Here is a 13,190-nt window from a genome sequence, read left to right as displayed (position 1 = left end):
TGTCAAAATAACAGCAGATAGTCAGAACAAGGGCAAACATTGAATCTGTATAAAGAAAAGGATTTATTTTTCCAAGAAGCCCTAAGGACCACAAAGGTATAGAAGGCAATACCTTCAAAATAGACGAAAAAGCAAACAAGGTCCCAATACAAAAATCCAATGAGTTGTCAAAAAAACAGAGTAAAAAGTTACAAAACCCAGTAATTGAAAAATATGAAAAGAGCAAAAAACAAGTAGAGAACTCAACCACCTAGCACATTCACAATGAACCGCAAGGGGCTATGGGTCTTCCGTTGCATTTATAGAGCTGAGAACAGTCCCTTGCTGTTATGGGCAGGTGGTCCCACCTCTTGGGGAGCCACCCAAAAAGCACAAGGAACATAGCAGAAGACACTTTGGCATATATAAACTAAATAATTAACATAAAAAACAAACAAAATGAACATAAACTAGATGTATGAACCTCAGAAACCCTCACTGAAACATATCAAAAAAAGAAGGACCAAAAAATGAGACATAGTCGAAGATACATGCAGAGATCAAAAGCAAATGATAAATTGAACTTTCAGCATGCCAAAAAAACTAAGCCCAAAAATGTGGTAAAAAAATTCAAAAGTCGATAAGAATAAAAGAAAGTATAGCACCAGTATTTTAGGATGTTATCTATAACCTCAGATTTTAAATGTTAACCAGTGCCCCAGTACACATATGAAGTCACAACTTGATAAAGCCAGTAGGACCATATCATCTGCAAAAGGTAGAGATGCAATCCTGAGGTCAGTGAACTAGACACCCTGCACTTCTTTGCTGTACCCAGAAATTCTGCCCATAAAAATTATGAACAGAATCAGTGACAGAGGGCACCCTTTGTGGAGTCCCACACTCACCGAGAATAACTTTGATTTACTGTACTGTTGGCAACACAAACCAAGCACTCGCTTCAGTTGTACAGGCTCCAAATAGTCTAAGACTGCAGGCCCGAAACCCCATACTCCTGAAGCACCCCTCACAGGACATTTCTAGGGAGGTGGTTGTATGCCTTTTCCAAGTCGACAAAGCAGATGTTGACTGGTTGGGCATACTCCAAATGAACTCTCCAGAATACTTGTGAGGTTTAAAAGCTGGTCTAGTGTTCAGTCGATGGGATGAAATACGCATTGTTCCTCCTGAATCTAGAGTTTGACCAACAGCTGGATCTTTCATTCCAGAACCCTGGTACACGACTTCTCAGAGAGGCTGAGGAGTGTGATTCTCCTAAATTTGAAATACACACCCCAGCTTGCCAGTCAAGAGGCACTGTCTGGGACCTTCATAAAAGAGGCACTTCAGCCAAGACAGCCTAACAACATCAAGAGCCTTTAAGAACTCAGGGTGAATATCATTTACCTCCAGGATCTTGCCACTGAGGAGTTTTTTTTTTAAAGTATCTCAGCATGTTAAGATCCAGTAATGAGTGAGTCCTACTTCAAAATCTCTGACTGTGCTTACTTGAAAGAAGGCATGTTAGTAGGATTTAGGAGGTCCTTGAAATGCTGTCTCCCACTATATTGCCAAGTGAGGCCAGTAGCACTCCATCCCTGATATAAACAGCACTGGCGAAGCACTGCTCGCCTTTCCTGAGACATCTGACAGTTTTCTAGAGTTGCTTTAAGGTCAATTGAAAGTAATTTCCCATGGCCTCACTGAACTCTTCCCAAGCCTGGATTTTTGCTCCTGCAAATGCCATCACGGCACTCTGCTTGGCCTATCGGTACCTGTCAACTCCTGCTACTGTTCCATGAGCTGTTCTTCTGCCTGTAACTTTACTGCTGGTGTCCATCATCAGGTTTGGAGATTGCTGTCATGAAAAACACCAATGACCTTAGGGCCGCAGCTCTGCTCAGCCTCCTCAGCAATGGAGACATAGAACACGTCACATTTAGGTTTAATGCCCCCTTCCTACCTCAGAATGCAAGAAAAAGTTGTCTGGGGTTGAGAGTTGAAGATCTCCCTGATGGTGGCCTCAGCCAAACATTCAAAGCACACCCAAGCTATATGTTGGGTCTCCCTGATCTATCTAGCATCATTCCTCACCACCTGACCCAACTCATAACTCTTCACCTGAGTGTCATATAGTTGTACTGTTATTCTGATGACACAACTACAAAATATATTATTGACCTACAATTTAAGGTTTTAAGGGTTACAATTAAGTCTGTCTAAGTGCTTCTTTGCACTGTAAAAATAAGCATATTGACAGATCATGAAGACTTCGGGTCTAGGGGGACACCCCTTTTAACACTAGAATTACCATAGCCTATGAGAAAACTCATAAATCCGGTCCACCTTAAATCCGTTCACACCTCTCCATCTGCATCGTTTGTCCTGTAAATGTGTCGATTAAGACAAGCAGCAAGCAGCCTGCTATTCTATCCCCCCACCGCTGCAGAACGTGCACAACGTTCTCCCAGCTCATGCCTTGATTGATTATCTGGGAGTCAAGCACTGGAGTTTTAGAGTGGAAATAATAGATTGTTCTATTATTCGTGTTCGGAGAGGTGCAAACAGATTTAAGGTGGGCCGGATTTACAAGTTTTCTCGTAGGCTCTGGTAATTCTAGTGTTAACAGTTTCTTCAGTTCTTTCATGTAAACATAATTGGGGTCCTCCTGTAGTTTGCAGTAATAAGTGATATTAGAAAGCTGCCTCTGTGGCTCATAGGACTTTCTCTAGTGATGGTTATCTTATCTCAACATTTTATTAGTTCATTGTTCTCTTCTTTCAGGGTTAATCCATTTAAGGTTTATTAATTTTGCTAACATTTGAACAAAAAAGGTTGTTAAGATGAAAGAAAAAAATCACTTTGCTGTCCCAATATATGCTAGAGTATTTTTCAGTTTCCTTGTTACACCTTGCCTGATGAAGGGGCCTAGAGCTGCTTCGAAAGCCTGCATTTGTAATCTGTTTAGTTAGCCAATAAAAGGTGTCATTTCACCCTACTTTCTCCTGTATCAATCTATGGCTAACACTGTACAGCACTCTACTGCTAAGGCGTTCAGAAGTAATCCTCATGAACACAATATGAGAGAATATGTAGTAGAGGTGACCTGTAAAGCACCTTGACATGACACTCAATATGAAACATGTTATATGGAGTTCAGGTATAAACATTAATATAACAAAGTGGCATAAAAATCCCTCCCTCTCGCAGATGGCTGGTGGTGGAGGGAGCTATAGCACAAATGGTGGAATCAAAGACTTCACCTTCCCAGGAGACTGATAGCCCTTCCTGGAATACCTGAAGCTGGTTTTGATGCATACCACAGAAAAACCCACAGGCAGCGTTAGGGGCCAAACCTGACTGGGTCGCTGTGCCAAATCTTCCCCTGCACCTCTGTCCTCGGATTCAAAATGGAGGGCCAAGAATTAACTGTCTGAGGACCGTCTTACATTTCCCCTTATACACTTCATTTAGTTACTTGTGTTACAATTTACTTTTGGAATGTAGAGTTTGCTTTAAGGTGGTGCAGTGGTAGCACTGCTGCCTCACAACACAGAGACCAGAGTTCAAGTCCTGGGTGCTCCATGCATGGAGTTTTCATGTTCTCCCCGTTGCGGTGTCCTCCTGCAGTCCAGGGACATGTAGGTTAGGGGGATCGGTGATGCCGATGTGTGTGTGTGTTCACCCTGTGATGGTCTGGTGTCCTGTCCAGGACTTGTGTCTAATGCTTGCTGGGATTGGCTACCACATCCCTTCTTTGGATAAGCAAGTTTTGAAAATGAATGGATGGATTTTTTTGCTCTACTGCATACATTCTGCTGATTTACTGTGTACGTGATTTGCACATCCTTATCATTTAGTTTGTACACCTCTCCCATTTCTCACATATTTATTTTGTTATCTCTGTTTTCCTATTGATATACTGATCTTGTATCTTTTACTAGTGTTCTATTTCAATGTAAAGAGTGCCAAGGTACACAGGACCTCTCTCATTATTCTCCTTGAGGTGTTTTATGATCAAGTGAGGCTCTCCTTAAACAGCCAATTGTGTCCACAGGACTTATCTTCATAATTAGGTGGAAGATTATAATCAGCAAAGCACACATTTAACTGGAAGCTAAAAACTTCAGCCCAACGTGGGGCGTTTATGATCTCTGGATTGACCCTCCCCAGTCCAGTGTAAATAATTAGCTCTGCAGAGGCCTCCACTGGAGAGCTGACTGGGGGGTCCTAATCATGTGATCTCAAGCTTGGGTGGATGGTGAGTAACAACAGGCTTTTTTTCTTTTGTTGAAAACCTTGGAAAATAAGAGTATTTAAATAAAATCCCAAGAAAGTCAATTCTGTGCTTAAAAAAAGCTGGAAAGTTAAAACAATGTCTAACTATGCACATTGGGGAATGTGGCTTTATGGCTTCAAAATTAAACCTTTTGGCATGAAACCCTTCACATCTGGGTGACATGGTGGCAGGATCTTTTCCTATCCTATTTATCATTCTCAATGAGCCTTTTTAAATGGTCTGACCGAAGTGCTCAGTTGGTTAAGCTCTCTAATCCAGACAGTCATTCTTGTGAGTTGATTTTAATATTAATATCGATATTCGAAAGTCGATATTCCGACTTTAGTTTATAAAATGAGTTCCTGTTCTTGCTGGACTATTTTGACTTGATGCAGCATGCTCATTGTCCTACTCACTCTGGAGACATGGTGGCACAGTAGTAGTGCTATTGCCTTGTTGTAAGCAGACTGTGGTTCACATCTCAGGTTCTCTCTGTGTGGAGTTTACATTATCCTAAGGTTTGCGTGGGTTTCCTCCCAAACAACAATTTATTTCTTGTATAGCCCAATGTGATGGTCTGGGTCGGCTCCATGCTCCTTTGTCACGTGTGGCAGCCCCTTCAACCCGAAACCGTCGATAGTCTTGAGTAGAGTAGCAATAGAGGACACACACATCCAGCAAGGGGTTGGTGCAAAAGTGCTCAGTGCTTTCATTTAAAGTCCAAAAAATTCAATAGTGTTCAGTAGTGTAATGCATAAAATTTTGTCAAAAAACAAATAATCCAATAAAAGGTGCAAATTGTGGAGGTTAAAACATTCCTGAGGATCAATAAATATGTCATAAAATCGAGTTTAAAATCCAGAGACAGTTCTTAAAAACTCACAAGCTGCAACGCTTCCTTCTAAAGCCCAGGGTCTCCTCCACTTATCCTATCCATACCTTGCAGCAAGAGGAGATACCCCCCGACAAGTTAACCCTATATAATGGGGAGCCATTCAGGGAAATTAAGAGGACTGCTGGTGCAAAGTGTAAGAGAAGACGAAGGAGGGTTGGCACAAGGCTACAAGATTATTTCCATGAATTGGCTTTTAGTTGCCAATTACTGAATCTTCATCTTCTTTTGGCTGCTCCCATTTAAGGTTCAAGGTTGCTTAATATAGTCCTCTTCACATAAGAAACATGAAATCTGCCTTCTCAGTTGCATTTAGTAACAAGACAGAAAGAAATTAAACAAAAAAAATAGAGACAAGACAGGTTAAGGTTTGCAGTTTGATAGTGCGTATTTACACAAGAATGGTTACAGGATACATATCAAACCTTAATCATTTTCTCTGATATTTCTTATTAAAAAGTCATATGGCAAGAGGAAGAAAGAAATTTCTAGAGTGATTTGTGAGGGTTTTCAAAGCGACTTTCCTTCCTGATTTCCTGAAGTTCTACATGTAATGGGTGTCTGTTGTCAGTTGAGATGATTTCCAGTTTCTTTAGCACTGTCCTCTGACACACACTTGCCAGATCATCTACGTCAGTCCCAATAACTTTAGCTGCATGCTTAGTGATCAGCTGGTGATTTTTTAATTTTTGGTTTGTCAGACCACTAAACCAGGCAATGAAACTGAAAGTGATAACAGACTGAATCATACTGCGATAAAAGGACAACATGAGGTTGTCTGCTTTAAATAATTTGAGTTTACGGAGGAGAACTAAACGCTGATTGCATTTAGAGAATATTTTTTTGTGTTTGCATTCCATTTAAGATTGTTATCTAAGTTAGTTCCTAAGTATTTATATTCATTCACTATTTCTACCTCCTCCCCCAAAACAACAATGGGTGAGCATACAGATTTCTGTCTCTTAAAATCAAATATCATTCCTTTGGTCTTTTTTACATTCAGAGAGAGAAAGTTTTTATTACACCAGTTAACAATGCAGTCCACATTATTTAGATAATGGCTTTCGTCCTCCCCAGATATGCGTCCTATGAGCCTGGTGTCATCCGCATACTTGATAATGGAGCAGTGGTCATTGTTTCATCTCGGTTGTCACAGCTGATCATCTGTCTCCATCTATCTCTGTCTTTTAAAATTTTGCCACACCGACTGCCTTCATGTCCTCCCTCAGTGCATCCATAGACCTCATCTTTGGCTTTGCTCTTTTCCCGTCATCTGGCTTCACTAAGAACATTGCAGTGTGGAAAGGTCTGCCTGCTACTATAAGAGATGCCCCTTCGGTCTCAGCTTTTAAATCCCGGCTGAAGACTCACTACTTCAGTTTAGCACACCCTGACTAGAGCTGCTGATTAACTGTACAGACTGCATCTCTGTTGTTGGTCATTAGCACTAAAACATAAGTAACATGATAGTTCTAATTTGTTACTAACCCTCACCTACTGTGTTTCTCTTCTCGGTACTCAAATGTGGCACTTGGTGCCACGGCCCACCTGCCATGTTGTTTTGCCTGCCTAAGGTAAAGTCATCCCTGATGGAGGATCGCAGGAATCGTGGGGTAGAGAGGTCAATTCATCGGATTGGCTGGCCAAGCAATGTTTCAGCTGTGGAATGGCCAAATGTTGGAGGCAGCTTGATAGCTGAGGTCTCTAGGACTCTAAACAAATCCAAATAATATTATGTGATATCATCTACTGTTAAGTTCTGGTCCATACTTGTAAAATTTTTATATTTGTACTGTATTGAGGATTTGTTCCGTTCTGTGTTTTGTATTGTATTCCCCTTCTTTTTGGCACCCACTGCACACCCAACCTACCTGGAAAGGGATCTCTTTATGAACTGCCTTTCCTGAGGTTTCTCCCATTTTTTCCCTACAAGAGTTTTTTTTGGGAGTTTTTCCTTGTTTTCTTAGAGAATCAAGGCTGGGGGGCTGTCAAGAGGCAAGGCCTGTTAAAGCCCATTGCAGCACTTGTTGTGTGATTTTGGGCTATACAAAAATAAATTGTATTGTATTGTACAGTAATCCCTCCTCCATCGCGGGGGTTGCGTTCCAGAGCCACCCGCGAAATAAGAAAATCCGCGAAGTAGAAACCATATGTTTATATGGTTATTTTTATATTGTCATGCTTGGGTCACAGATTTGCGCAGAAACACAGGAGGTTGTAGAGAGACAGGAACGTTATTCAAACACTGCAAACAAACATTTGTCTCTTTTTCAAAAGTTTAAACTGTGCTCCATGACATGACAGAGATGACAGTTCCGTCTCACAATTAAAAGAATGCAAACATATTTTCCTCTTCAAAGGAGTGCGCGTCAGGAACAGAGTCTGTCAGAAAGACAGAGGAAAGCAAACAAATCAATAGGGCTGCTTGCTTTTAAGTATGCGAAGCACCACGGCACAAAGCTGTTGAAGGCGGTAGCTCACACCCCCTCCGTCAGGAGCAGAGAAATAGAGAGAGAGAGCCAGAGTAAAACAAAGTCAAAAATCAATACGTGCCCTTTGAGCTTTTAAGTATGCGAAGCACCGTGCAGCATGTCCTTCAGGAAGCAGCTGCACACAGAAGGTAGAAACGTCCCTATCGTCTAGGTGTGCGAACAGCCCCCCTGCTCACACCCCCCTACGTCAGCGCGAGAGAGAGAGAGAGAGAGAGAGAGAGAGAGAGAGAGAGAAAGTAAGCTGGGTAGCTTCTCAGCCATCTGCCAATAGCGTCCCTTGTATGAAATCAACTGGGCAAACCAACTGAGGAAGCATGTACCAGAAATTAAAAGACCCATTGTCCGCAGAAACCCGCGAAGCAGCGAAAAATCCGCGATATATATTTAAATATGCTTACATATAAAATCCGCGATGGAGTGAAGCCGCGAAAGGCGAAGCGCGATATAGCGAGGGATTACTGTATATGTATTATGAGCTTAAGGTGAGATCAAGATAAGACAAGACTCTAGGTAAAGGAATATCACAACAGGTAGCTTCTACACACAGATTTAACAAGGACACAACAAAACTACTTTTATTATCAAGCAAAGTTTATTGCATGGCACTTTCCACAGAGTATACCATTAGAATGTGTGCTACAAAGCAAATGAGAATACAGCTCAAAGCGATTGGATGAAAAGTGCAAGCAAATCAAACGTAAGCAAGTTGCAAGTTAATTATGATCTGACACTGTGATGGGATGGAGGACATTTGCTTTATATTTTCAAAGTTAAAACACTGGCAAGTGTTGTGTCTTTCGAAAAGAAATCAGATGAAACACTGGGAGGACTTAGCAAACTGACACAAACTGAAAAATCATCTTATCCAGGGAAGATAACTGTAATTCATGTCAGTCTGTGTCATGGAGTTGTCCACTTGGTTTCTGGTTTTAGCCCAAACTGGCAGTAAACAAGGGGGCACTTGAAATATTTATTTCTAAAGTAAGAATTATGGCACATAGCTACTAGTGCTGAATTAGTTAAACTTCGGTATATTTATTGACGGTTAAATCAAAGGACATGGACACACTCTGTCTTATCCATTTTTCTCTCCCCCTGATCAATAGTCTAAAAATCAGCAAGCTGTGGACACCCAGCTACAGGTTCAAAGGCTTCAGAAAAGACCAGTGGAGAGAAAGGGCTGGTAGTGCATCAGTTTGCAATGAATTGCTACTCAGAAAGTGTCCACATGTACAGGGTCCATTTTAGCTCATTTACTCAACCCCCATGAATCAGTTCTATAGCATCAAAGAGCAGGAGCACATTTTGGCAGGAACCAGCCTTGGATGGGACACAGCCCATTGGAGGGCACGAACTCACAAATAATTTCAGTCATAATATTGAATAGTACCAACGTTTACCACAGAGCTTAGAAATGGCAACATACAAACTATCTGTTTATTATTCAGTTGAGTGAATGAATAAGTGGGTGGAGGATTAAAGTTTTCAGAGCCACGCAACTTATCCAAAAGCAGTGATCATTACAAATAACTGCTAAGTTATTATTCCGCTCGCAGCGGCTGCTTGCACATGCCAGTAACATAATGATGACATAATGATCTTCGCCAATTTTCCAAAGCCAGTTACGCCAATGCAGAAGGTGGGTGACTCTGTGTGTGTGTGTGTGCAGACTTTCTTTCCCAGCAGCACTGCGTGAAGTATAGGACAGAGCCAGGACAGGGTGCCAAACCGTCACTTCACATACACACACACACACACATAAAACCAATTTAGAGCTGCCAGCTTAGCTGGCACATCTTTAGGATGCCAAATCATTTCTCCAGATTTCTCTCACATGGGCACTCTGTGTGTGTAATTTGCACATTCTGTCTATGGGCTTTCTTTGATTTCTCCCAATTTTAAAAGTTGCCCTTAATCCAGGGGTGTCCAATTCTGGTCCTGGTGGGGCGCAGTGGCTGCAGGTTTTCTTTCTAACCATCTTCTTAATTAGTGAGCTGTTTTTGCTGCTGATTAACTTGTTTTGCCTTCGTATTAATTGACTTGACTCAGACCCCTTAGTTGTTTCTTTTTCCTTAATGAGCAGTCAAACAATAATGAGACGCAAAACGAGCCGTCACATGACAAGCTAACCTGAAAATAAAGAAAGGCGAATGTCTCAATAAAGTTGATCTGCTCAGGTCACCAAACCATCTTGATGGTGGTCTTAGAAAAAACTGAAAATCAACAGTTTTCTGTGGCAGAATGAGAGTAGCAACATACACCTTGCCTGATGAAGGGGGCTTAGCTGCCTTGAAAGCTTGCATTTGTAATCTATTTAGTTAGCCAATAAAAGGCGTCATTTCACCCTACTTTCTCCAGCAGCAACAAGTCATAGCATTTAATAACGGCTTTAATTAATAGCAAGAATCGGCTTCTCATTAAGAAACTGGCTGGAGGGAAATTGGCTGCAGTTAGACGTTCCGATTTAGCAGGTCATCTGTTGGCTCGTTTCACATCTCATTTTTGTTTGGCTTCCATTTAATGAAGCAACTAATCAATTCAGAGGACTGAATCCTTAAAAACAGGGCAATTAAAATGAAAGGAAAAGGAGTTAATTAGCAGCGAAAACTGTTAGCTGATTAGGAAAAGGGTTAGAATGAAAACCTGCAGCCACTGTGGCCCACCAGAACTGGAGTTGGACACCCCTGCCATAAAATGACTGCTGACCATGTGCCTTGTGAATCAATGCATGTGTCCAGCAATCATTTTGCTTCCCATCCAGGACTAACCAGTGTTGCTCTCCCACATGCTGAACTGTATTATGCAAGAGGATAAATTAAATGTTTGATTAATAACAACACACAATGCTTCATTACCACAACAAGAGGCACGGAGACTTCAGTCTGAACATTTCCCTAATGAGTCGCTAAGGACGGAAGTCGAGATGAAATTAAGCACCAGAACCTTTTAATAATTAACCAACCCTAATCTGCATTTGCTTATTTTTTAAAGTAATTTAATCTCGAGACAATAAACTCTTTCTTATAATATATCTTACTTACAACATAGTAACTTGTATGTACGAGAGATTATCATCTGTGTATGCTAAATTATGTTGTACTTAGGAGATAGTAAGCCGATTTTTACCTCATAACTGCTTCTGATTTTGCAAACTTGCGCTTCATATCATTAACGCCATTCGGTTATATAGACGGCAACAAACTGCAAGTATTTAACTGATATTTCAGTAAACCAATGATTGATGTTTGATTGATGTTTGAATAAACCAATGGGCTCCGTTATATATGTTATTAATCTACATTCCTCACGCCCCCTGTTGTCGCTCACGCTACTGATTGGTTCCATTGAAAAAAGACAGAAAATGAAAAGCGATGACTGATGTTTGATAACTGACGAGGTTTCAAATAAAGAGGTTTTAAGTGACTACTGATACATAATACAGAGTAGTTCTGATGTTTGATAAATGACAAGGTTTTAAATGACCGTTGATATATTATATGGAATAAAACTGATATTTGATGATTGGAGAAGTGACCTAAAGTCCTAAAATGGACACTGTACATATGAAGTCAAATAATGGTTTACATGTGTTTGAATGGGAGGGAGTATGTTTGTAATGAAAAGAATTCTTAAGGAGAGGGGGCTATAAACAGTGTAACAGAACAAGTTAAAATTCTGTCTGCATAAGGCTAATTTATATTCCAGACTTGATTTGATGCAATACCTATTATCTATGGTTTAACTTTTAATTGCAATTTAGGATTATGGAGTGGAAAGCTAACTTAAAAAGTGTGCATTTGAAGAATGAAAGAACTGCAAGTAGCCTTGTTGAACATTGCAGAGGTTTTCCTTCACCATCTAAATGCACTGTCAATGGCTTGGTTTTACTTCTTCTGGCCTGCATGGGAAAAAACAAAACTTTAATTGAATATTTACTCTGAAGATTGATGAATGTCTTAACAACCAGATATGCAAAAAAAGGTCATCCATTTCTAAGTCTATTTATTTAATTACAAAATCATCTTCAAAAACAACCCTGCACCAGACAACAGTCTATCTTAGGGCACACTCATGAACACAAGAAACATTTCACTGTCAAACTAAAAAGCTTTCATCAATCAAACCAGTGCTCCTGGAGTGGTAAGGCAGCAGTATTGACCACTGTGTCACTGTGCCACCCTACTGTGAATATCTGTTGTCATGTAAAACACAGGGTGTGCCCAAAATGGTCCAAGGGGTTCTTCAATGTAGCCATAATTTTAAACAATCAAATCACTGCTATGTATTTACTTTTGCAGTAGTTCTCTAACATCACTGAAATGTTCATTTTTGTGGATTAAAAATATGCAAGGCATACAACATAAGGGGTGTTTATGGGATAGCAGTGAGGCTAATTGTGGGGTAGCAAAATCATATGCTTAAGGTGTCACCTAGAGCATAAAATATACAATCATGTGAAGAACTGAGTTCCATCCTTGCCTCTAATACAAGTAGCTGGTGTTGCCCCCACAAGTCAACTGTCTAACAGTCTCTGACATCAACTGGGAGAAGATTTTTCCCACTCCTCCATGCAGAATTATTTCCACTGTGTGATGTTTGAGAAGTGTCTTGCCTCCACAGCTTTTTGAGGGGATTCAGATCTGGGTTTTGACTTGGTCATTCCAGGAGCCTCCATTTCTTTCTTTTCATCTATTCCTTGGTGGATTTACTGGTATCTTTATGGTCATTGCTATGGTGCAAGTTCCACTTTTTTCTAACAGATGTTTTCACATTATCATCAGCTCTCCCTGGCACCATGAAGAATTCTACGATGGTGAGCTGCCCAGACCATGATATAGAAAAGCAGCCTGAGGGTCCAAAGCACACTGTTTCAGCAGTCCTGGTCTTTGTGTAGGTGTTTATGGACAAACGTTAGTCTTGCCCTGCTTTTGTTTTTGCTTTCCTCTTGGCATAACACTTATGGAGCTCTGATTTGTGCAGCTGCTTTCTAATAATTGACTCATGCACTTTGACATCAACAGTAGCAAGAGCTACATGTGGCTACCTTACAAAATCATGGGGTTCTTACAGACTTCTTTTAGCATCTTGCATTCTGCTCTTGGGCTGAAGTTGCTGGGGCAGCCTGGCCTGGAGAAGCTGGCACTTGGTTGAAGTCTTCTCCATTTGTAGCTGATCTTCTGCCCAGTGGATTCATTGAATTACAATTGTTTGGTGATCTTTCTAAATCCTTTCCCAGACTCATAGGCATCTATAACCTTCTTCTGAAGGTCTCAGAGAGGTCTCTCGATCCAGGCATTGTGATAACACACACTTCAACAGCAAAGATCAAGCCAAACTAAATGTTTGAGGTTTAAATAAGAGAACAGATTCAAACGAAATCTTCTCTGATGATGTGCAAATCATTTGCACCTTATTTGAATTTGAGGTAGTGATTAATTTATGGATTCATTTGGCTTTTCTACATGTGAAATATATATTTATATTTATTTAAATTATACAATGGACAGCAAAATGCTAATGTGGAATTAAGTTTGTTATATCACCTTAA

At 40.6% G+C, this 13,190-nt stretch overlaps 1 protein-coding gene across 1 annotated transcript in view; it reads right to left on the bottom strand.

Moving 5' to 3' along the window:
• Positions 1-11,526: 11,526 nt before the first annotated feature.
• LOC127526997 (epididymal sperm-binding protein 1-like) overlaps positions 11,527-13,190 on the bottom strand; it is a 53,043-nt gene continuing 51,379 nt past the window's right edge. The window contains exon 8 of the mRNA XM_051924292.1: positions 11,527-11,540. Coding sequence (XP_051780252.1) covers positions 11,527-11,540 — 14 coding nt within the window. The remainder of the gene's footprint in view (positions 11,541-13,190) is intronic.

Source organism: Erpetoichthys calabaricus, chromosome 3, assembly GCF_900747795.2.
Source record: "Erpetoichthys calabaricus chromosome 3, fErpCal1.3, whole genome shotgun sequence".
Taxonomy (NCBI): domain Eukaryota; kingdom Metazoa; phylum Chordata; class Cladistia; order Polypteriformes; family Polypteridae; genus Erpetoichthys; species Erpetoichthys calabaricus.
The sequence above is the reverse complement of the archived record's forward strand: the minus strand, read 5'-3'. Positions and strand labels throughout refer to the sequence as shown.